The 26,639-nt window shown below is 35.3% G+C and overlaps 1 protein-coding gene across 3 annotated transcripts in view; it reads right to left on the bottom strand.

Annotated features, from left to right (window-relative positions):
- Window positions 1-7,313: 7,313 nt before the first annotated feature.
- Window positions 7,314-26,639, bottom strand: part of SPOCK3 (SPARC (osteonectin), cwcv and kazal like domains proteoglycan 3) — a 162,965-nt gene continuing 143,639 nt past the window's right edge. For 2 of the 3 annotated variants that reach the window (XM_063156249.1, XM_063156250.1), the window contains 4 exons: window positions 17,976-18,197; window positions 11,665-11,727; window positions 10,368-10,505; window positions 7,314-9,357 (listed from right to left, as the gene is read on the bottom strand). In XM_063156249.1, the coding sequence (XP_063012319.1) occupies window positions 9,188-9,357; window positions 10,368-10,505; window positions 11,665-11,727; window positions 17,976-18,197 (593 nt within the window). In that variant the 3' untranslated portion in view covers window positions 7,314-9,187. Of the gene's footprint in view, window positions 9,358-10,367; window positions 10,506-11,664; window positions 11,728-17,964; window positions 18,198-26,639 lie in introns of those variants that run through there. The other variant, XM_063156251.1, reaches the window with a different exon arrangement.

The raw sequence follows: 26,639 nt of genomic DNA, 5'->3' as shown, positions 1-26,639 counted from the left end.
CTCTTTTACACAGAATACCAACTCCAGCCAATAGGTCACGTAGTAGGTTTTTCCCTGAGGATCCAGATCTGGGTTTCCCAGTCCTGTTTGACAAGTAAAGGGTAAAAAGCCCCTCAGGAGCTCTTGCCTTGCTTTGATGAATTTACAATTAAAGTCAACAATGGCAAGACATACAACTTGATTATTTGGACTTTTATAACAAATTTGACAAATTTCCACTAGGTAAGCCTCCTTTCAAGGAACATTCAAAAGAAACAAGTGTGACAGCAAAGATGTAGTATAAGAGGGAAAAGACTAGTGTAAATTTTTCTGGGTCAATTGCAAATTCTCAAGGAATATGAAGTAGGCCATCTGCTGCTACACAAATCATGTGAAGAGTCATCTGCTTAAAGAGATTGATTGAGCATATGAAACTCTGAGACCAAGAACAACCTTGGAGCCTCCTGACTGCTGACGTAATTCCTAGAAGAGTAGAATTTAATGAAAAAAAGGATAAAATTAAAGTGTAGAAGAGATATAGATGCATGGAGAATTGATTTGTGCAACAGACAGCTATTAGCTGTGATAATTTTCAGTAGATAGTAGCTTAAGAGAGTAGAAGAACAATGATCAGGCTCTTCACAAAGAAAAAGAAGTCTCACCACTTCACATTTGATTTAAAGTTTCACATTTAAAAATGGGAAAAAGATATTAGTTTAGCTAAGTAAGAAGATATAGAATTGAAAGTCATACCTGCTCTTTTTGTAGACAAGGCCAATTCTTCAGAGCATGTGTTGAATGCTTTGTGATCCTGCTAAGAAGATGCCACTTGAAGGCCAACTTGTAGATCAGGAGGAATGTATTAAAAAAGTTCTGATTTGGTTCTTTTCAACAGCTTCAATAAGGAAAGTCAGCATCTACCATGTGTTTTCATAGTTTGAATTAGAGGAATTAGAAGTCACTTCCAGTGAACCAATAAACCTGAGAAATGCCTAGAAGCATATTTATAGAAATTAATTTTCTGAAAGAAAGGGCAGTCTTATAGGTGTCATTAATGGTTGCTGCTCTTTTTGTTTACTTGTTTGTGTAGTCCATGTGTTGACCTTCTGAATCTATTTTAGTTGAGAAATGACAGTACCTTGTCTAAAATCTGTATCTGGTCCAGTAAGATTAAGAGGAAGGGCCAGATTAGCACTACAAACAGACCATACCCTGAAGATGATGTTGTTGTAGGGGACAAAGAGAAACTATTGTCATAACTAATAATCCTTTATATTTGTTTCCACTTACATTTGTACATTTCTCTTCACTTTTTGCCATGTAGTGTCTACTAGACAGCACTGCAATGCACCTCTACTAAGTCACAGCTGTGTGATGGTCTTCCATGGGGTAAAGGCAAAGCTTAGTGGACATCAGTTCCTTTGGTTCAATGCATCACATCTTAGATGCTCTGGTACTCTTTTACTGAGTTGATGATTATATTTTGTGGCATGCGAGATTGGTCCTACAGAACTCAAGGGAATGGAAGAAATTATACTGCAGCATATTAATGCACGAATTAAACACTCAAAAAAAATTTACATGTTGAGAGTTATCCATTGCAATCACTATCTTAAGGGAGAGTGACTGGAATTCTTCCCATGAGTACAATATAGCTTCGGCAATTTACAGATGTTTGCTCCACGAGCTGGTGAAATCCCGGAAGTGCTTAAATTAAATGTTGACTACAGATTGATGCAGACAAAGGTCACAAAGCTAAAGTAAGTAAGTTGTTTAAGTTAGGAGGAGTAAGAGTTGTGTGAGGCTTTCTCACCCTCAATATCTTACTCTTTTCCACAATTCTGTGTTGGCAGTTTACTAATTTTTTACACTTCTGCCTTGTTTTCTTCTCCTGTTTACCAAGAGCTGGACAAAGAACGCTTCGGAAAAATGAGAAACAAATCTCACAAGCACAGTATTTATTTCTTTTTGAGACAGATAAAATAAAAGGGAAAAGCAGCTGGCTATTTTGGGCTGGTACAACCAGGAGAAATTGAGAAGTTGACACACCTGACAGAGCGCATATCTTTTGTCAAGATGAAGTACAGGCACCAGAGGGGCCACTGTTGTGGGACTATCCAGTCCGTATAACCTCACTATGCCAAAAGAGAAAAATCTCTGCCTTTCTTCCACCACACTCAGGCAAGCAGGAGCAGCAGCAGCAGTCCCACAAAGCCCTTCAGCAGGCACATGCAGGTCCCCTTCAGCAAACACAGCCTGTGTACAGCCCCTGTGGGTCCTCTGTGGCCAGGTCAGCACAGCTGAGCCATCGGGGAGGGCAGCACAGAGATCAGCTGTGCCAGGCAGCAGAGGTTCCCAAACCCCTGCCCTGCTCATGACAGCACCATTCACTCAAAGGACACAGGGGCTGCACAGCACGATTCCTGTCTGCACATAGAAAGAAAATTTTTTTCTGTACAGCAATAAATAATAGAAATTTTGCGCCATTTCATTCCTGCTGTTGAAGATTATTAGTCCCCTTTTTTCCCCCCATTGTTATGTAATGGTATTCAAGAAGCACTAGAGTGGGAGACGATTTAATACAAACTGACATCTAATTAACAGTAAAAGATGCGTTATAGATTTGAAGGGGAGGGAAAAGAGAGCTTCTCTCACTCACTTTCTCATTAGAATTGAAATCTTTGTATGGCCAGACAACAGCTAACCAGGCAGCTAGTGCTTATGGTGAAAGTCAGATCTATGAATCATAGGAGTGAATGGTATTGGGGATCTACTCATTACCTCTTTGGCACATAAAGACATCCCTTGAGTCAATACTGATGGCTTTCTATCTTTACAAAACTGATATAGGAAGTCTACTTAGAAGACAATATTATTCTGCTATTATTACTGATTCAACTTAAAGTAACTATGCAGAGAGATAAAATAGTAACAGCATTTCCACTACATGAAAATCAAGCTATCTTAACGTACAAGAGATACTGTGGTCAATGGTATTTCACTTTTATGTCAGAATCTGAGCAAATTACCATTTATATAAGCAAAAACTCTGGGCACTTCCTTGTACTGAGACAAACAAGCATTTGTAATGGATATATTAAGGTACATCTGGACAAACACCTGCTATAAAACTCCTGAGGAATGACAATGTGGCAGTAATGTCCTCAGCTTCTGGGCTGCTTAATGGTGCAATTCCTATAGATGCCACTGTGGGAACTGAATTCATCTCAGCATTTATGTGTAATTTCTGATGTGAAGACATGCTAGAAGGCTACATAGCCTAATAAAAACATATGTGGTGAAATTATGAGGGGAAAGAGTAACATGAGCAATCAACTTCAAATCCTCACACTTTTTAATTCGGTGACAGGATCAGTCAGCTACTCAGACACATAAATGCTGTCACATCCTAATGTTTCTCCTGCCTTCCTTTCCTTTGAACTTGCCTTTCTTTCAGAATTACTGTCTTGGGTTGTTTCTTGGTTTGTTTTGTTGGTTTTTTTTTTGTTTGTTTTTTTTTTTTAACTAGGAATTGTCTTCTGATGAGCAAAGATTATATTCAGGTACATTATATTCAGGTATATTTTCAAGGCACAAAATTAAACTATGGGTAGATTTTCTTTTCAAAACTATTAAGAGTAATTAGTCTTACCTAAATCATGCATTTGAAGCTGCTTGCCTTCAAAAGAGACTCCTTCCTATATTCTGGCACGATTTCTAGGGACAGATCCTAGAGTTCTTACTGCTGAAGGGAGTAGTCCAACATTTAATTTCTGTCTTTCACTGAAAACTACTCTATGTTTCCAAACATGTGGGGTAATTGAGGGAAACAAGTTCACTTGCACATGAAGAAATACAGACTGGTACCATCATCTTGTGCTGCTGCAGTGTCATTTCACATTGTGCATACTCTGAGTTACACTGACCTATAAACTGGTGACATCCATTAATCACAATGATGACACAGCACAGAGACAAATCCCTGCTTTGCACAAATCTTCATCATACTAAGCAAACGTGAAGACTTATCAACGCAAAATAAACACATAAACTTCCTACAGATACATTTGCTTTGTTCAGGTAGCTGCCAAGATTTTACAACAGGAAGAATTCTTAAGCCACTTTTAACTATTTCATACTCAACACAAAAATGTATGTCTCCTGTGAACTGAGCATGGTTTTTACAGTATTTTTTTACTTTGGGTGAATTGGTTTGGATTTTACTGGTGCCATCTGTAAAACCATCTCTTAAGTTTTGTTTACTTCAGTAATGAATGCTTACACTGAAAAAAACAAAAAGAAACTTGACCCAACAGATTTTGGATTAAAGCATGTTTCAGTTCCTTAACGTTAATGCAGCACAATGCAGTTGATGCACATTAATAAAATTTGCTACAGAAGTATAATAAAACTGAACAAGTTCTGAAAGATGTTTTGCATAATGCCCACAACCAATCAAATGTGACTCAGAGTGTACTTTCAAAGAACTGCATTATCGTTAAGAAATAAGGAAAAAGAATCATGGCACTGTGACTGCAAAACTGGATTCTTCCTATACATTGCTATTGCCAGGTGTTTTTTAAAACAAGTGAAAAGCTCAGTAATCTTGGCTAGTTTTCAAACAAAATCAACATATTTCAATAGCCAATACTCTCTTCTCAAACCCCAGACTTGAGAAGTCTTCTTGTGGCCCTCCAGTCGCCTAAGGCATACAGAATCAATCAGAACCATCACATTTCCAGCAGAAGAGATCCAATCTCCTTTTCTTCACAGGGACCAAAGCCCAACAATCTCACAGAAACATGTCAGTACATTAGGTCTGTGAACTAAATAAACTATGGAAAGGGAAAGGAATTGGAGAGTCTTCCCAAAAATGTGCACTTGACAGCAATGACGTGACCTCTAGAGCAGACCCCTCAGCACCTTGCACTGGGAACAGCCAGCTCTTTATAAACTACACTTGTCTGATGAGCAGAATAATTATCTGAGTTGGAAGGATGTGTATTAATTTTTTTTCCTTTTTAAAAATTCAGCAGACTGCTAGAAGCTCTAGGAGTTTACAAAATAGCTGCAAATGTTATGGGCAGAGAAGGTGAACAGCTGACCTCTCTGCTCATCTTAACTGATAAATTTCAACCACCTTGGTAAAAACGGTTACAGGTGTGAGCACCAGCTTTGTGCATGTCCCTGTCTGAAGTTTGGATCAAATTTTTCTATGGAGTTGTGTGGAAAGCTGGTGAAAAAATGTAAAATGTCTTGCACTATTACTAACACTATGGCATGGAAATTCTTTTTAAAAATAGGCACATATATTTCACTTGTAAAACTCACCTTCAAGGAGACACATACTGTGCAGAAATCTCTTTATCAGGATTTGATTCAATAGCATCTGAAATACAACAAAAAATTCAAGTGGAGGTCTCATCTTTTAGGCTAGGCAACTCTGTTTCCCATTCTTGCTCTGGTTCCTTAACTTCAGAGTAATTTCCACTGCCTTTTGACTGGAAGAATTAGCAAATTAGAAAACTGTACCCCTCCTGCACAGTAAGTACACAGACAGTGTGTTAACAAAAATCCAATTGTGACATGAGGTTTAATTCAGCACATCCAGCATTGTATTTGCCTTCAGGAGGTGGCTGAGTTTTTTAAAACTTGGTTTTAACTACTCACCCAGTGGTACCTGGTTAAGTTAGAGATTCTTCCAATCCACTGGATTCTTCTTTATGTTAAACACCAATCTCTCTTCACACAGGAACTTGCTGACAAACTACTTTATTGTCCACTGCACTCGCTGAAATGAAATTGTGAATGATTTGTGACCAATATACTTAAATTAGCAGAAAAAAACAGTAAAAAGAATTACAGTATTTCAAATAAATTTGTGCTGCCACCACTTTATTTAAATCCAATTTTCAAAAGCTTTTAGTAATTAGAAATATGTTCACCGCTTTCACAAATAATCTGCAAATAAAAATACTTTTAGATTTCCTATGAAGCATAAAGCTAATCTACATCCTGATAAACTTTTATTATTCTACCCAGGTAGTGGAATTTTTAAGTAAGAATAAGAGAAATCCAGTTCTTGTTCATGTGCCCAAAATAGCAAAAATTTTCCTACTGTCATTATGATCCAACTTCCTCAGTCTTGTGCAATAATCCAATTTTCATATAAGCAAACTAATGACACTAACTCATTTCCTTCTAAACTAAGCACATCTGTGCCTTGATCCAAAATACTTCTTTCAAGGACTATATATTTTGTTGCACAGAGCTTGGTATTCCTTACTTTTCAATGAAACTGAGATTTGTAATTCCACTCATTCTCAGAAGAGCATAAAGATTAATCACTGAAAATCTCCAAATGTACATCACAATCTTTGCCTATCTATAAATACATGTGTAGAACTGTAAGATCAGAAAAAAACAAAAAATGACAGCAACACTGTAAAAATAGTCAAGGGCTCCCGACTGCTTTCTGCATGACTGTAGTCATGAGGACAGACATCTGTGAAAGTTCTTGCATTTTATGGAAAGCAGGAAAAAGCTTCCAAATGGTTTAGATATTCAGTAAATTTACATTATCAGCCTTTGCCTTTATTTATTCTTGCTGCTCCTGATCTCCTGCATTTCTTTAATGCAGGAAAGAAGCACACACTGAAGTAGTTTCCAGTTCCTCTGGTATCATAAAAGGTAACCAAAACTACTGTATTGATCCATAGACAGGTACCTATCTTTTACAAAACAAAAGGCTGTTTTCAAGGGAAGATTTACACTGCATCAGCCTCTTCTCTGGCTTTTCCTCAGGAATATGTAGCAATTGAATTTTTTGTTGTTGCTGTTTTAGTTTTGGACCACAAAAATAACCCAAAATTATCCATATTCCCCACTGTCACTGTTCTTTAGTGAATTTAACTAACTTGACTTACTTCTGAATTTATGCTAAGTAGCTTTAATACTCAGGGACTAAAATGCATGCATACTCCTCTTTCAATTAAGTGGGGAATTTTCAGGGAAGAAAGAATATAAACTTCTTTCAGACTCTTCTGCATGACAGTTGTTTTCAGAAAGGTCTTCATACTGTAATCCCTTTAGACAAAACACATTATGAATTCTCTTTGATTCTAGTATCACTAGTTTTAATGAAATTAATTTTCAGTTTGTCATCTAATAACCACTTGTCACATGCAAAAAAATTCCCCACAACAGTACTTACTGCATCAGCCAATAATGACAACACTTTTTTTTTAGCTTCTTTATTTAAAATCAGTTTATATATCAGTGAATTTCAGTCATAAGAAACTGTTCTCTGAAAAAATCCCACTATCAGAATGGTAAACTCTTAACTGTCTTTATTTAAGAAAATAATACAACTATGCCTCACAAATTATGACCAAGCTTGAGAAGAAGTCTCTCTTTCTTTACTATGAAACGAAGACAATGTCATAAAAGTACATAACAAAGCTATAGAAAAATCAGAGAAATCACAGAAAATCAGAAGCTCCCTATGTGTTTTGCCTTATTCAAATATTTTAAATGAAAATAAAACATGAATGGCTTTATTCAAATAAATACATATTTTAATAGGTAAAATGTATCTGAAACATGAATTCTTTCCAATTCTACATTTCAGACTATGTAAAAAGTCAAAATGATGGGCTATGCTGGCCAAAGGTTGGTTACAAGAGTTTTTATTTTGCAAACTATACAGAAACAGTAAAAAAGAAAATGCATTATACTTTTTAATATTACATAAGATAAACATTAGATTTAGTATTTACCGTGTAGAAATTAATTCAAATAAGAATCTGATTTTCCTTTTATTAATGATGGGAAATCAGTGACTTATTTTTAAATTATACAACCTGCAGTAATACATTATACAGGTCATGTCAATTTCATTGTGGGCAGAAGGAAACAGGATATGAATGAAGATGGTGGAGTCCCAAAATGTCTACACAATTAATTAACATGCTAACATAAATACAGTGATTAAAGTAATTTTCTCTACAGTCAAATCTTGAGTGCTACTCTACACAATAAGTATAATCTAGACCACATGGTAATTACATAATAATAGGAAAAAAAATTAAAATAATCCATTTTCTTCATTCCAGCAGCAGTACCTATACTGGTATTAATTTGGTAATTGGGTGTGCTTAGCTATTGCCTAACATCCTATACTGGTATGCATGCTAAAACCTTTCTAGTTCTATTTTGCAAGGCACCTTTACAATACGTTCTATAAGTTTCTGCACTAGTAACAGAAAACAACATGAATCAAGAAAAAGAGCAAAACTATTTCCCAAAATAAGAAAATAAAAAGCATCATTATACATTTATTAAAAACTACCTTGGGGCAAGTGACAATACTCTGAAATACAGTAATGTATAAAGGTAATAAACTTTAAGCAAATCTTTTTCCCAATGTAAGTATTTTATGCTAGTCTGATTAGAGAGAAATACATAGAAACCACAAAGGGTGAAGCAATGATTAAGTAAATAATGATAAAGCTTATATGACCTTGACATGGAACCAAAAAAAAGAACGACAAGAAAATTTTAGAATTCCAGAACTGGTGCTTGTCCATGCTACCACTTTTGAAAAATCCTTTCAATAATATAGTCATTTCCTAATAAAAAACATAACTGCTAATGCAAAGTAGGACGTTGCTACAGTTTTCCCTTCTGATTTTTCTCCATGCCTTTGGTTAATTAAAGGCTGGTTGAGATGCTACTTGTGCACCAATGTTTTTCTACTGCAATACATTTCTGATTCATTAAATGGACATTTGCAGGGCCTAAAACACTGACAGAACTGAAGATAAGTCACAGTATACATTCTGAGGAGGACATGCACAGTTCCAAATAAGGGCAAATATTTTCTCAGCAGAATTTTGAAGAGACTGGTTGGCTTTTTAGTGTGTTTCGCACATATATATGTTTTCAGTAGCACATAACATTTTTTTCTTCAGGCTAGAATTCCAATGTGTTTTCTTCAGCGCAACAGAATTTAAAAACTCAAAAGCACATGATATAATTATTCTTATTTAAACAAAAGAAGTCTATGACTCCAGCTGCAATGTTTGAAATAATCATACAAAATATACACATTTGTTAGAACCCTTTTGATCTTGGAGAGCAAAGGGATTTTATGAAATATCATCTTGTGAAATTTAGAAAGGTACAACATAGGGACCTCCTAATATTATCAAATATATCCATCATGATCATCGTCGTCATCATCATCATCCCCTTCATCTTCATCATCATCTTCAATTTCATCTTCCTCGTTCATTATTTCATCTTCATCATCTTCATCGTCCGTCCATTCATGGAAATCACCAGAGGCAAAATCCCCTGAAGTCTCTAAATCAATAGCTAAAAAGGTATGACAGTTATAGAAAGGACTCACAAGATACCCCACATATTTATAGCATATTTTACATAATCATACAAAAGGTACATCAGAATATTTACTTTCAGGACAACTACAGAGTGCTACATAAAAATAAAATATAAATAATATGAATATTCTTTTGTCATAAGAATCTACCTCAATACTGAATTAATTTCTCAGTGTTAACAAAAGGAGACAAATGTTATGGATTTGTAGGACTGTAATGCTGAGTGCTAGGAACAATTTAAAAAATTTAAGTCCAACTCACAGATGGAAATAAGGACCACTGATAATATAACCTGACTATTTCTCACTTCTTACATATCATCTTGAATTATACCAAACTGTCCATTTATCTAGACATTATCCTGGATAAGATGGACAATAGGACTGAGCTTGTACCTCAAATACTGTGTACAATTTACTCTCTGCTTCAGGCTATGTTCTTTTGTTGGAGAAAAAGTGAAAAGGAGTCATAAATGACTTTTTTTTAAATAAAAAGGAAAAATACTTTTTTTTCATCTTTTATATCTGGGACATCAAATAAAGGTGACATGGGAATTCTTGGAAGAAGCTGCACAATGCTGTAGGGAAGGGAAAAATAAGGGAAGATTTAGTGTGCTAAAAACGTTTGGCAATTCCCTCAAATATAAACTGAAAAAAATATCAAATTGAATTCACTTGCATGCTGATTACCCAAAGGAATTTAATGAAACATTATGGGACTTATCTAATGCTGCTCTAGAAAATTAATTTGTCCTGGGTTTATACACACTATGCCAAGCACATGTAAGGGGTCTATTAATAGCTGACACAGTGACAGGAGTTCCAAAAAATAATGCAATAACAGTAACTAATTGTAATTTTTTGGGTTTTGTATCAAATTCCATGTAGTTGGGTCCCACACTTTTCACAGAAGAAATTTAACCTGGCTGACAATCAAAGGGACTAACACTTCTAAACCAAACACCCCATGTGGTTCTTGACTTACCACATTCCGCTGCGCCGTTTGTTCTGGATCCTGACACCTCATTGCCGTATCTGTCCACACACCAGCACTGCCCTAGGCTCCCATGGCACTGACTTGGCTTGTAGTACCCATCCTCATCACAGAAGGGGATGTACTGCCCTGAAAGATAGATAGATACAGACGGATATAGATATATATGTTGAATAAGTATATTAAAGTCCATGTCTTGGCCAATGTCACAATTATAGCAGAAAGCAACTGGCTTTTCCTGTTTCACCATTTCAGACTCTGCAGTGACTGCTTTAGTACTAAATTCAGCTGACTCAAAGTGACTGAATGGATCAAATGTGGGAGGGTAAATATCACGTATCAGTCTTGGACTGATTTCACGACATAAAGTGAGCAATACTCCTTTAATTTTCTTGTTGATCCTGTAATACATATTTCTTACTCCCTGAATATATCAGTCCAGATTTTCACTGGTGAAAAGGCTCAAATGTAGGACCTGTTCCTGACTGGGAAGTTCTATATCTGTGGAGTACAAACAAGTCTGGATAGTAAGGGCCAGACTTCATGACTAACAAACTATCTACTACAAGGAGTTATTTGTGTTTAATATGTATTTTACAAACCACCACACGCTAATATTTAATTATTCCACCACAGAAGACAAATGCAGCAGAACACAACACAAACAAAACCTGTAAAAATTAATACTAAATTTGCATTTATATGTACAAGAGGGGCTTATTTTGTGAGGCAATGACTTGCCTACAGCTGAATAATCCACTGTTTATCACTTGGACCAAGTGGAGACCACAATCAACAAAATATTCATATGGAAGCATTTTAAGTGTATAGTTCTTGTTAGAAACCATCCTTATGAGAAATACAGTTTTGGCTGCTTCAGGTCAAGCCTTTTGTTTTACAGAGCTTTCACACAGTGGCTAGTGGTAAATGAAGACTTTACACTTCAGAAATATTGATGCAGTATAAACTGATTCACAACAAAGATTTCAACTACTTACAGACTATTACAGTTAAAGGATCAGCAGAAATACTGCTTTAGGAGTACCTTGTGCTGTCCCCTCTGTACTGTAAAAATGTACCTTCTATCAGGGTAATAAAACAGAAGTAAGAGCTTTTGCTAGGTAACGTAATAAAACCAAGTTTAATAGCTTCCAAAAATTTCATAAATTTTGCTGCTGAGATTTACTGTGGTCCATCTTCATTGGATTAATATTGATTTTGTGTTGCTGTTTAACTAGGGTTATTTATGTAAGTAATAAAACCTTCAAAAGAATGATCTATGGCTCACCTAGGAGCTTCTTTCCTCCTTGCTGCTTCTGAATGTTACTGAGTTCTGTCTGGCAAGGTGGATCTGAAAGGACATAAAAAAGGTTAAACAGGTCACACAGTATTGAGGACAGAAAGCACATGACTACGTTTTCACAGTTTGCTATGTTGTAAGATCACTCTAACTATGATCTTATGGAACACACACATCTGAAAGAAAAGAATTACCACAGCTTGCTACAGTTTCAGAATTATGAATCTGTGCACCACCATGGATATGTGCAGAACACCATTCATAGTTAACTCATCTCCAAGTGAGCATCTAGTCACTAGTCTGGAGGATTGAGGAATGCTAGACCAAAATAGTAACTCTATCACACCCTACTTTACTGCTCTATAAAAATCTCTGCAACTGTGAAGCTTGCCTCATGTATTAGCTAAACACAGAACAGCTCTTTTAATTTCCTCCCTTTTGTCCTTTTTAGAATTCATGTTCCAATTTTGTATTTGACATACTACACTAAGAAAATAAAATCTCTTTCTTCACTGAAGTCTGCAAAATTCAATGATTCTCTGGCAACAATGTAAGACTGGATCCCATAGGTACAAAGCCCCATGTGCAGCAAACTAACTTAGAAATGGAGGCCAAACTTTAGATGGCTCTGAGAAACAGAATATGTATTAAAATTCAGTTTTTCATTATTCAGCTACAGCTGAATTCTACTTCTGAATAATTTGATTTTTTACTGTCCATAAAAGAAAGTCGCATTATGCGCCATGAATGGGAAGAAAATAAGATGTGAATGTGTTTACATCACTGTTCAGTAAGTGAAAGAATCAAAGACAGCAAAGCACTAATTAATCTCTGAACACTGGCACTGCATACCACATTAGACCATTATTAGAACCAGGCATTTCTCATTCTGAACCAGCAATAAAATTACTGAGTTTACTCACAGGTGTCTTTAGCCTGCACCATTCCCAGACAAAATCTTACATTGCATGAATATTAAATGCATTCTCCATTTTAGCAGACTCTGATCATTTATAATACATCTTTGCCATGTGCTTAACTCAAGGATCCCTTTTTCTCCATGCAAATAGAAAAAGGTGTTCTGAGCTGGCTTAAAATGAGTAAGACTGGCCCAGCCCATTGATGCAGAGCACAATGGACCAGAACTCAGTCACTCTGTAGGGCACTGCTGACAAAGGCCCAGATAAAGTGGAGATCAAAAATACAGCTCTGGTGAACACACAGCCTCTTGGCTGGCACAACCTAGTTATTCCAACATACCTTTGCTATTATCTAACAGTGTAAATAAAAAACTAGTATACAATAATAGTCCCTTACTGGCAGCAGGATGTTCATTTCTCTTGTTTTTACATTTTAAATAACATTTATATATGCATTACATTTAAAGAAGCTCATAAATGTCTCCAGTGGCCTCAACTCTGGTGGGCCTGGCTTTTCACACAAAATTTGTAATGATTCTTTTTAGAGTGAAGGCCTTAAGGGTAGGCTCCACTTTCAGAACACTGTCAACAGAAGTCTTAATGCCAGAAGAAATTTTAGGAGTTGTCTTTCCAGACAATGAACCAATTTCTCTGTGTGCTCTTGAAAAATCACTGAGATTTGACATCTCTGGGTGGGCATTGCTTTTTAATAATTCGGTCTTTGATTACTTTATGAGGCTACATGACATTTTATTTTTGCATTGTAGGAAATACTTTGAGGATGATCATGCTCACAGTTTCCTTACCTTTCAAAACTAAAGTTTCTGTCTTTCCCAATATTTGACAATTTAAAGTCTTAATGCTATAACATTCTGAGGACTGATTATCTCTTAAACTAAAGGTATTTTCTACTACCATTAATCAAATAAATTACAGTAATTTATCATACAAATATTACAGGTTATAAGGATCTAGGAATGGGGTGGATTTGGCAGTGTTATGTTAATGGTTGGGTAATGTCACAGAACTATTCTATTCTAGTCTCTCCTTTCCTACAAAAGAGATGGGAAATATGCTGACGAAGAAGAACTAGTCAAATAGGAAGAATACATACATTTTTATCCATGAAAAATAATCCTAAATTAGAAACATACATATGCATATTTGAGCACTAACATGTGGAAATGTAAAAATTATGGATGATGCCTAAAGAAAAAAAAATCTTCTTTTATAGCTATAAATCTTTGGTGGCACAATTACAAAAAGGAATACCATTAACCAAGAGGTAACAAGGCAACATGAGGGAGTTACTTACCCAAAACACTCTTCTCAGAAGTCTTCAAGATTCAAACTTAAGCTTTGCTTCTTAGGGCAAAAGCAGCAAAAACTCTTAACAATACTAAAATCACTCTGGTGCTTAAAACTGTCAAAGAGAATGGCAGGCTAGAATTTCAACCAATCCCTTTTGGCTTACAGCACATTCTTTTTCCTATCTTCCCAAATCATAATGCCTCCCTCTTTATTTGTAGGTTAGCTCCTAAGTTTGTAAAGTATTTTTTTAAGATTTCTGAAATTATTTCTACAAAAAAGCAATCACCGGACAACTCCTTGAGCCAAACAGTTATTTTCAGGGAGGAAAAAAATCCTTTACAAAAATCAGGGTTGTAGTTTCTCTTGAAATAGCAATGAACCTGACATTAGTCTGTCTGAAAATCTGAATACAAATAAGGTATCTAATCATCTGCATCCTTAACCTACTTTCACAGATGTGGCAGGAATTGTCCTTCTGATAACACCAGTGCACGGCGAGGAGTGGATCATGACCCACACAGCACCAGCCATTCACAGTTTGTCAGTGCTCAGAGCACTGCTGCACACCAGAGTATCCAACACTGCTAATGCTGGCCCATCAGACACCAGTATCCACTCATGTCAAGAAGTGCTTCAAGGCTAGCACAACTAAGCTTTGATTTACCAAAATAGCACATTAACAGATCAACTGGAGTCAAACCGGTAGGTTTGACCATTATTTTTAACAGATAGGTCTCAAGGAGCCATTACTCACACAGTGCGCCTCCAACTTTCAGAGATTCTCCTTCTTACTCAAGAACAAAACAGTGATTTTTCACCAGTCAAGTAGATAATGTTTGGCAGAGCCCCTAAGTTCTGGTTATGGTCTACTGCAGGTAAGGCTGCAGTGACACCTTGTCTGTACTTGGCATCAAGCATTATAATTTTTGGACATCTGAGGTTTGTACTTCAAGGATCTGAAACATCAATACTACAGTTCAAGAAGTCTGCCAGGGGGATCTCATGATCAGCATTTATCTTGATAAATGCATGTTACATCTTCATTTCTAACTATCAATAAATATATTTGAAGTCCTTGCAATCTTAAGACTGCCAAATACAAATCATAATAATTATCAGTCTTCTATAAGAGGGACTGTTTTTGAAGTGACAAAGATGTCTTCCAGGTATGGCAGACAGAAGGGCCTCTAAGAAAACACACCTAGAGAAGTGCTGGACTAATAGATCCATGCAGAGGCCTACAGTAAACAAATACTTTGCTGCTAAGCATTAAAACTCTCAGCAAAATTGGCTACTCTCCTACTCCGAATCAGTGATGCCACAAAACAAGGCTGCAGTAGTCAGTCAATTATTGGCAGAAAAAAATTTAGCTCATAAAAAGGCCACCATTGCAAGGGCCTCAGCATTTCAGCATTTAAGTAAGCACTGAAGTGTCACATTAGCATTGAACAACTAAGGAAGTAATTTCTGAAGATGGGTGCTGAAACACTTGCATGGATTGTTGAAAATAGAGGGCCACAGTGATCAAAGCATACAAAAAGACTTACAAAGAACACTGGCACAGTGCAGATTTTGATGCATTGCAGAAATGCATTTTAATACCTTGGATATACCTCAGAAATACTAAACTACATTTAAGGCAGAGTAAGGGCAAGAAAAAATTCAATAAGCATCCCTGGACTATACCTAAGTGTTTAACCATTAGTCAAAGTGAGACAACTACTACAGGAAGATCATCTTCTCCACAAGAAAGATATGACTTCAAGAGTCATAAAAAAGTTGCCTATAATGACTAGGAGTTGTTAGCAGTGTTCAGTAATAGATCTAGTGTAGTGTAATCAAGCAGACAGAAAGAATGAAGAGTTTCAAGGATTTGTCTAATGCTGACAGTCTTGCACGGTAAAACTAAGATCAAAGACCACAGGACTTCTCAGGTAATGACTCAAGCTAACACTATGTACTTTTAAAAAGCACAATGAAATTGCTATCCCAGTATGATACATATGGTTGACTAAATTTTGTATTCTCTTTAGAACAACATTAATCAAGAAGAGTACTGTAAAACCACTGATCTGCCCAGAAAGCACTAAGCTCAATGAATACAGAGAACTGCTCTACATGGCTTGAAGCATTCTGTTAATATCAGCTTATTTTAATAAACATCAGAAAGAAGCTGCTGAATTTCTCAGCTTTTCCATCTCCTTGCTATTAATAGCAAAGGCTTAGTTAAAGGCCTTATTTAGATCATTCCATCAAGTAAAACATAACCAGACATGAACATATTCCACAGTTCAGCATAACAATGCCAATTAGAGAATTCAATGGGTCACTAATACACACGGGAAGCAGGGCTGAGACAGCTGTGCAACAGCTATAAGACATGACAAAATAAGACATGACAAAAGAAGACTGTAAGATTTTTTTTCTCCTTAGATCAAGAAATGGAGATTACAGATTTTGATGACTGTTAATTTTGAAGGATGACGTGCATGTTTAATGTGCAAGTGTTCCTGAAAGTCAGATTTCACTTCATATACAATTTTTAGATGTCTTTTTTACTATATACTCAAACATACTGTGGTATCAAAGACTATCTAATCTGTTTGAAATCAGCACCTTATGTCAACACATTATCAAGACAGTGGGGAAATTGGTAAAAAGGGGAAGAAAAGCTTGATAATGTTGGGTTCTGCAATATGAAGAATCAGTGTCACTGAAAGATGGATCTGTTGGGGTACCACTAATAAAATTCCTTAGTGTTTAGATCAGTCTTTACAATACCATCCTCAGGTTCTAACAGTATACTGACCAAATTATTGTGGTGGGTTTTTTTATTTTTATTTTATAGACAAATGAACAAAATGTTAGGCTCTTTAGGAGCTACATTGCTTCTGGGATGGGTTATTGTTAATTTGCTAGTGTTGGCAGCAAGTACATACATGCTTATAAAATATCACACAAAAATTATTATAAAACAATAATGTGCTTTGAAACACCTGTTTGAAAGTTTAAATGTTAACCTTTTAATAAGAAAGTTACCAAAGAAAAGATATCTGCTATTTAGTGCTTATCTACAGAAGTACAGCTTTATTTTTACTTAGATTTACAACGGGCAGATGTAGCATGATGAAAACCTTTATTTCCACAGAAATCGGAACAAAATCATAAATGTTGAATGCTAATGTGAATTTATCATGAGAGTTTTAAGGGTACAAGTGAGAATTAAAAACTGATACTAAAACTTTCAAAAAGGCTGAATTAGCTTAGCAAACTTTCCACCAAATCAGTTTTATCTCCTCTATCAGCAGTAGTAATTTGAAGCTTAGTTGCTGCTTATCCTTTAGAAAAACTCCCTCATGTTAGTAAGGAAAATGCAGGGGTTATTCTGACCAACTGCAGACAATATTCAATGAGTGAATTCCTTGATACATTACAACTAGCTTGACTATATATCTATATCTAAAATTGTTATATATTCCTCAGGAAAATAATGTCTATAGGTTGTGTTTATTTGTCTAACCAAAATCACATCAGGACATTAACAAGAGATTCAATTAGGCAATAAAAACCAACTGGTTTTAGGTCTAAATGACTGGAAATAACTTTATCCATAATGTTCATTCAGCTATTTTATTAGGCTCACCAAACATTAAGATACCCTACATTAGTAATAAAAAAAGTTTATTTTATAATGTAGGCAAAGTAGACCAGGAAAGAAGTAATTTCAGTAAACTGTTCTTTATTTTCACCTCTTTCCCTCCATATACATACTAAATTTTGGGCATGAGGAACAACATAGCTATAAAAGCACTAGTGGCAGTGTTACACTTTATTTAGAATCCTTGAATTTCTAGCAAGCCTTTCTATTTAGCTTGAGTCATTTGGCTACTTTGGGGCTTTTTTATTTCATTTGAGGTATTCACCATATGTCACAAACCTTGAAACAAATTCATTGCACAGCATTTAAGAGCTTGTAGTTCACAGTAATCTTCTTAGTATGTTAAAAAAAAGATGAAGCCCAACAAAAAGGTCAGACATACACATATGCAGGTTGATCTCATCTCTTACCTTGCTGTCTTTGGAAGCAGTAGCACCACTCATTGTTAGATATCAAACTGTCTTTGTATGTGTCACAAGAATTGAAGAATGCCCTGGTGCACAGCTCGTTCTTGTCAAGGTAAATGCTTCCAAGTTCTGACTGGTCCAACAACAGGTCATAGTTCGTATCAAGCCTATTAAACATCCAGCCCAGGGAGTCTTTGCAAATTGGCAAAATGCTGGTATCAAATCCTAAGAGACAAAACAAAAATAATCAAAAATTATACAGGAGGAAAGCTGGAGCAGCTGCTTATTTTATATTATATAGGAGGAAATAATTAATTATATAGAAGGAAATAATTTTAAATTATATAGGAGGAAAACTGCTGCAGCCACCACAAAAGAATGCTGCATCATGGAAATAGCTCTGGTGGTACATAGATGCCACAAACAGTATATGCTATTGAAATGCACATATAAATTATATGTCAGATTCACTTTTAAAGTCAGTAAATTAATCTGCTAAAAAGAGTCAAATCTGCTACAGACTCAAAACATTTAGAAATATGAGTTTTCATGTCAAATGTTATATATTTAGCACGCACATTATGTACAGTAATAAATGACAGATAATGATTTCCTGGCAAAAATACTGATCAGGAATTTAAGTGATACTACAAATCAGGAGAATGAAAATTAAGTGGTTTGCAAAGTTTACAGAATGATTTTAATAAGTAAGATGCCAACTAGAAGGAAATTTAGGATAAAAGCCACTTAAAAGGTGTATTTAAGGACAGACTTTGTGGGCCATAGCAATCGAAGATAATTCCTCTGCATGTGGAAATTCCAGTTTATTGAAAGAGGTATCACTTTCCAGCTTGGGACAAAATATTTTTAAATTAGCATTTGTGGTTCATTCTAGCAAAGCTCACAGTGTTAGTATTTGTATTTTAGGATACTAGAAGACAGTTTTATGTTTTTAATAAACTATACTAAGAAAAAGCAGATGCCTTCCAAACATCTGCTTATTTTACAGAATAAGCTAAGTCGGAAGGGACACACCAGGATCAGCTCAAGTCAGTTTCAAATTCTCCTCTAAGAAGAAATAAATTTATCTGAAGAACAGTGAAAGAGAATCGAACATGTCAAAGGTGTACACACCACTAGATTAAGGTTGGAACAATATTGTACAACTGCATAAGATTTTTTTCTCTTTTTCTTGATTTCCTTAACTACCATTAGCCTGTGACTGGAGCTCATCCTCTGCTTTCATTCCTCAATTTTTTTCTCGCTTCTTTCTATATAGCTTTTAGATTTTTTAAAAAGTGATGTCCCACCAGCATCTTCTCTATTATATGTTCCATAATTAAGGACAAAGCTTAAAATTAAAAAATTTGCATTGGAGTCAGCAATATAATTAAAATGCAGATCATTTTATTACAGATCACTGATACCAACAGGATAGCACCAGAAAAGTGTTATTATGATCTAATATTTTCAATAAATCCTGTCAAAGTTCAACATAACCACAGCTGATTATTTAAATACAGAGTATGAAGTCTGATATTCATGACATGCTCTTCCTAGAAGATAGGAATATATTATTTTGGTACACCAGAACTAATAAAACTACTTCAAACAATAACATTTTATGTAAGAAAAGCTTACATTTATTAAAACTCTCATAGCCTATCTGCTAAATAGCATCAGATAGAGGAGGAAAAAAGTACTGTGGATCATGGTGTCTAACTTTCTACTAAATAACTGTATGATTTAATAATTTCTAAAACTGATTATGTTTTATCTTGAAAGTTATTTATGTTTCTTTTGTTAGAGTTCAACTCTGAAATAGCTTGTATTCTCATTTACAGTCCAGGTGTATTTGTTGTTATTTCTAGGTTTTTGTTCTTCCTCTGGTCTAGTATACACAATTTTAGTGTTGTGAATAGAGAAAAATCACATTTCTTCTTAGTTTTCATCGGTCTTGTTTCATCAAGCCAAAGTCTATCACAACCATCAGTCACTGCAATAGAGAAATGTCTGAAATCTAGGTAAAATATTAGTTTTGCTCAAACAAATAAAATAAATAAAAATGGCTCAAGTATTTCAGAGGTGAATCAGTCAGGTGTTGATAGAGATAGAAGCAGATAGAGATATTTGTTTGATATAAAATGGAGCACTCCTCCTCTTCCAGAGCTGCTACACTACAAAAAGATCATCACTTCAGGTCTATATACACATTACCAACTCTTTTAGAGATTATTGTGGTAAAATTCTTGGCTCATTTTAAAAGAGCTTTTACTGAGCTGTCCGAACTTAAAATTATCAGAAGTACTTTTTCTCAACAATGACTTGCTTCCTCTATTATAATATTGATAAAATAATACATCTTGAAGGTGATATACTTGGGGAAAAGAGTCAGAAAAGCCTTGAAGTTCATATCTAGAGTTTAATATCTGCTAACATGGTTTGACATGTGAAGGCATCAGCTGACAGAGAACTAAGAATGAAAAAATCACCCAGTGACCTAGACCTAGGAAATCATTGCCCAAATCACATACTGAGTATATTATCACTTGGAACACCAACTAGAATTCTGGTTTTACAGATTTAATTTATCACAGTTTTAACACAAAGCAATAAGCAGAAACTAAGGAATAGTTACTATAATTGAATGATAGTAATTTATTCTTGATGATTAAGTAGCAGGACATTATGCCGAGGAGGGCAAAAACTGCTGCTCAGATGACTCAATTATGAAAGATGTTTTTCTCTTTCATTTTAACCACTTACTCAAAATCTATTTCCATATACCATAATGAAGTGAACTTTTATGCAGCTATTTCTGAACACTATCTAAAAAATATGAAGTACCGGCTCATGCTCTTTTCCTGGTAAAAACAATTCCAAGGGAAAAAATTATTACAAAATATTACCATTCTCCATGGCTTACATACTGGGCATTCAAAACATATGCTCAAAAGGAACTAACAGAAATGCTCCTCTTTCTGGTTATTTCTCTGGGGAGAATTTCAACTCTTATCAGCTTTCCAAGACAAAACTGTTGCTTGCCTGCTTATTAAGCATGTAAGCAATGTGTACATTGAGGAAGACAGCTTCTGAAACCATGTGGAAATCAGAACAGCATATACTCATCACAGGGCTCATATACTGCATTATATACAAATTGTTTATCTAACATGCCAAGAAATGCACATTTTTTTTCCAATACCAGTGTGCTGTCTGAAGCAATAAAAGTCTCTGGCAAATCACACGTGAATAAACACACATGCACTCTTTGCCAGACTCCTGGCTGACATCTAGACCATCCATTTTACCTGTCCAGTCTGCAAGCTGCATAGCAAGAAGGTTTTCTTTTGTAATGGATTTTTGTAATATTGTGGTTAGTAGAAAACCTTCAGTGAACAGCATCTCACAGCTGAGACCTACTGTGCACAAGCTGGGAAAAGGTTTCCCTTCCTAATGCAATCAGGACAGAGCAGAGCAGGAAAGACTAAAATAAAGAGGACAAAGCAGCGGTGAAAGCTTTTGTATTTGATCACAAAAGTGGTGATTTGGTGAGCCTCATCAGGCTCCACAGGAGCCAGGAGACAGAATCAGGCACAATTGTGTCCCCTGTCTCAGGCTGCAAAACATTCCTGCTGACTGTGGTTACACAGACACGAGCAGAGCCCAGGTTAGGGCAGGACACAGAATCCCAGAATATCCTGAGTTGGAAGGGACCCATAAGAATCACCGAAGACCAACTCCCGGCCCTGGGGAACCTGGGGAAGGTAAACCTAGGTACACCGACTCTCATGTCACAGCAAAAGGTACAAGAGAAAAAAATAAAGCACAACTGCAGTGCCCTCGTGAAATTTTGCATTCTGAAGTCTCTTCCAGTAAGTGTTTTAAAGACTTTTATATGGAAGTCGTGGAGGGGGAGGTGGGGAGAGGGGGCAAGCAACATGAATCCTATTCCTATAAACTATCAGCTTCCTAACAGATTGATGGATCAGATGAAATTTGTTACTTGGGACACCAGACTTACCATTTTATTAACAGGAGTGACTGTCAGAGGAAAGCAGATAACTGAAAACAAAATAAAGTAATAAAGACCCACATTTCACTGTGTATAAGGATAATTATGTACAAAAGATTGAGTCAACACCAACTTCAGTCAGCAACACTGTGTGGTTTACTTAGAGAACTAATTTTAAGTAGAGATGGATTCATTAAAACTCCTGATCAGAATTAATTCTAGGCTGGATCTCTTCTTCCAGACTCTTGCATTGAGGATGCCTTTGCATGAGCTAACCTGACACATGCAGAAATTCACTGGAAGAACTTTTCCTTTCTAGCAAGCTAGAACTATGGTTCAAGTTGGCAGCCTGTTCAACTTTGGAGTTCAGCTTTATGGAATATTTCCTGAAATAATCTCAGGAATTAGACAAATCTCAAGCCATCAGTGTTTTGAAGACACCAAAATACTGTTTAATACCACAATTCTAGGAACTCCTTCCTTACTCTAGGAGTAAGGAAAACCCTATTGTTCTTATGAGTTCTATCTGCACCTCATGGTTTTCAAATATGCTTTGGTAGTGAAGATCAGGGAAATATAATTTATCACTCCACATTATCAGTTTGTCTCTTCATAAGTAAGGAATTTACGACAGTCAGAACGAAATGAAAATCTTCAAGCAAAAATTGGAAGTTGCTTATTTTACTTACTTTTCTTTACACAACTAGTCTACTCCTCCCAAAATTTTGTATAGAGATTTGATAATTTTAGTGTAATAATATCTTCCTATAGTAATTCCAGAAAATCCACTTAAAATTAATTTTCTTTCAGAATTCTCAATTTTTTTAGGTTATTTTCAAAATTATTTATGTATTAGACTTTAAATCATGATATTATTTCCAAACCATAAAAAGAGTCTCTATTTATTACCTTTGGCCTCGGCTTTTTCATATTTTAACACAAGAAGGTGCACAAGTATTCTTCAGAAACAGACTGCCTGTTAGCAGAAATATCTCTGGGACTATGGTATTGTTTGTGCTTTGCATATGAGGCACTAATTTTGTGTTTTAGCATACAAAATTAATATAGAAATAGAATGAATATTCTAATAGACTTTAAACAGTTACATAAAATGTCACTTGATTTTTTAACTCTGCATATTCTGACTCACAAGTGAAAAATAATGAGAGTATTACAGTAGTATGAGGGTCAAATATGCTTTTCCCCTTTGTGTCATCTATTTAGACCATAAGTGGCCCGAGGAAAAGATTTAAGTGTATATGTAGGATCTATATCAATGATCATTTCAGATATATTAAATCTGACCACATCTGGACGCAAAAGAGATTTTGGAAATAATACCCTATTATTTTTTGAAACATTCTACTCTCAATTACATTCTGCTTTGGAAAAAAGTGTCAGTAAGACAAAATTATCTTACTTTTCTAAAAACACAGCAATGTAGGCTGACATTTTTAACCTTTTAGCAGCATATTGATGGCTCTAGCAGAACACTACTGTTTGGTTTGTTTAGGTATATTAATGATTGTAGGGAACAAAAGGGGATAATTTAATAACTAGACCAACTCCAAACTTTCACCACATCTGCCTTGGTCAGAAGGACTGTGCTCAAGTCTTTTAATATATCCCATACTAAATGCCACCAGAGCGATTGGGATATGAAAAAAACCTAAGTACAAAGAGACAACCAGAGAGGATGCCACAAACTGCTTCTTTGAATGCAGAATGGTTTTTCAGTGAGGAAGGAACTTCATTATGAGAATACAAGAAAGCCTAGGGGAGAAGGGTCACAAAACAGATTTTTAACTCCCAAAGGATAATGAACAGCTCCAGGGATCTGTTAGATGGGACTCTGAAAGGGGAAGTTGCATGCAGGTGGCTTTCTGTTGCAGCTGTATTCTGCACAGACCACCAAATCTCATGTGCTAAGTGTAAAGCCATTATACATGAAAAGAAGTTCTTTGCAAGTTTCATTGTAGCTGTAGCTTTCAGGCATCTCCAAAACAGGGACGGGACAGCCCTGGCACACCAGGATATCAATACGCCTGGATGCCCTGATACACTTAGATACCAACAGGCCTGATGTCTTGGACCTCCTATGACTTTGGCAACAGACATTGAGGGACGTTACTTGAGAATTTTGCTCTGCAAGAACAGTTTTAAGAATTTTAAAATGGTACTAGAAAGGACATTACCATGTTAAATGGTTGTCATATTTCATGTTTTTTCATGTGTTTACAGGACATAGTGACACAATATTTTCTTCTGAACAACAAACGTGTTCATTTCTCATAAAATGCAGTATGTATTTTGCTGTCTTAAATGAGAAATTTTGAAGTACAGAAATTTACACAACAGGAAAAACATACAGCACTAGTGAAACCAGTTTTAAATATATTCATACATTCCCAAATCTACAAATGAAAAAATCCTACTACCGAATACACACTCATTCAGTTGCTTCCTGTCTACAGATGGACCGCCTTCCCACAGTAGCCTGTCAAATTATTATAAATTATTACATGTAAATATTGGCTATTTACAAAATTGAGTCAGTACTGCACAAATAGGATGTTTAATATTTAAACCCAGTATTTTTTCACAATTAGCTATATCCAGTTTGAGTAACTGACCACAGTACTGAAACATCGCCCACTGAACAGTTACTGTTCAAATGCAAAACAATGCAGGCATTTGTTGAATATCTCTTTTTGAAAAGAAAAAGAAGAAAATATAGGACAAACTGAATGCCTCACATGTAATCATTCTGTAAAACTTGATTTGTTTTATTTTAGGAAAAAGAAAATAAACATCCCAAAGCCTATCATCAAACTTCGATCCCATTTAGAACTAGTAATAAATTAATACTTAGTACAACATTCCAAATTCTGGTACTGTGATAAAAACCTAAGTCAAACATTTTTGACAGAATGATGCTGACACATAACCTAAAGTCAGTATATACAGGAAACACAATTTCCCACAGATATTGTAATCCTTCACCTGTTGATGAAAAAAGTCTTGCAAAAACTATTCTTAGCCATCCAAATCAACTCTTGATGCTATCTCTCTAAAAAATGGTAGAATAGCGTGCAATCTGAATTGTGCCCTAAATCTCAAGTACCTCCTACAATATGTGCAGATTCTGTACAATGATAAAAGAGAGAATTTTATGACTTTGAAGGCCTCCAAAATTGAGTGTCCAAAAATCCGTAAGATTCTTGCATTTTTAGCCTCATATGTTAAAACCTTGGATCTTAAGTCTAAATATAGTCTTTGCTTGCCATTATAAAGCAAAAATTTGCAAACAAACTGGTGACATAACATATATGACTGTATTATATCCACATACACATCATGGTACAAATGCCTGTTTCAAGAAGAGATTGCAGGTCTTATCAAAACCACCTGTGTGCTTAAGGGAAAAAAGCTAAAGGAAAAATTTCACTCTTCGAGGAATTTTGTGTTTGCACTACATCTCACTGTATTCAAAGCATTAATTATGAACTTGACTTTCTTGTATTATATGGAATCAAATTTCTTGAAACACTGATTTGTTATTTATGCAGGACATAATACTTAACAGCTCTACAGTTGCTACTTTATCACTGCCCAAATTTCAAAGTAGCATTCAACAAGAAACAGGACACTACATGATAATTCAGTAGTTTACCTTCAACAATGCACTAACCTACATGATTAGATACTGTATAGCTAAAAAAAAAAAAAGTAAACTCTTACTTAAGGGCTGCAAAATTTGTTTTCTATTGTTTTCACTACTGCATGAGAAGCAGATCACATGCCGGTTATGGGCACCAGTCAGAATGTAAATTGGAAATATATAGGTTTTAATGTCATTTTTTTCAATACCAATAAAAAGTGGCACTACTGAATTCCCACTGTACCTCAGAAACAATTTTTCTCAATGTTAAAAAAAGCATTCCTAGATAAGACAGAATCATCTTTAATTCATTCTGTTTTACAGAATTATTCACATTTTCTTAGCATGAAAAAAATCACACAATGAAATGACATTGCCAATTAAGTGCAATTAATGGATTTCTTGGGGAAAAAAAAAGAAAAAGTAATGCTAAAAATTGAAACAAACAAAAGCTAAAAAAATTTCTCAAATATTTAAAAAGCTAAACATAAAATAAGTAAGGTAAGAAGCCAGTGGTGGCCAAGTTCTATGAAACATACTCTGGAAGAATTCATAGCTTGCCCTTCTTAGTAACAAAAGCTAGAGCTTTCTGGCTTATGAAATCGCATTTCCCTCCCCTCCCAGTAGGGCTTTACTTTTGAAACTATTAATGCACACTTCAACTGCTCTTCTAAATAAGCCCTTTGATGATTATATTTTAAATTGTAACTACTTTCCACAACAAAAAAACTATATTTAAATATTTGAGGAGGTTAAAAACAAATTATATCCCTACTGTTTCCATTTCATTAGTACTCCTGAGTCTCTTCCAATTTCAAGTATAACCTTGAAAATTCCTTTTTACTTACTTCTTTTCCATCTGTTTTTCAGTACCAGTACATACATACATTGACATCCACTAGCAAAGATGGGTCACACATAATTTAAGCTCCTTTATTTCATTTATTTTAATTTGATGGCATTCACAAATTAAAGCATTGTGAATGACAGC

This window comes from Melospiza melodia, chromosome 5, assembly GCF_035770615.1.
Source record: "Melospiza melodia melodia isolate bMelMel2 chromosome 5, bMelMel2.pri, whole genome shotgun sequence".
NCBI classification, from domain to species: Eukaryota; Metazoa; Chordata; class Aves; order Passeriformes; family Passerellidae; genus Melospiza; species Melospiza melodia.
This window is presented reverse-complemented; position numbering and strand designations above follow the sequence as displayed.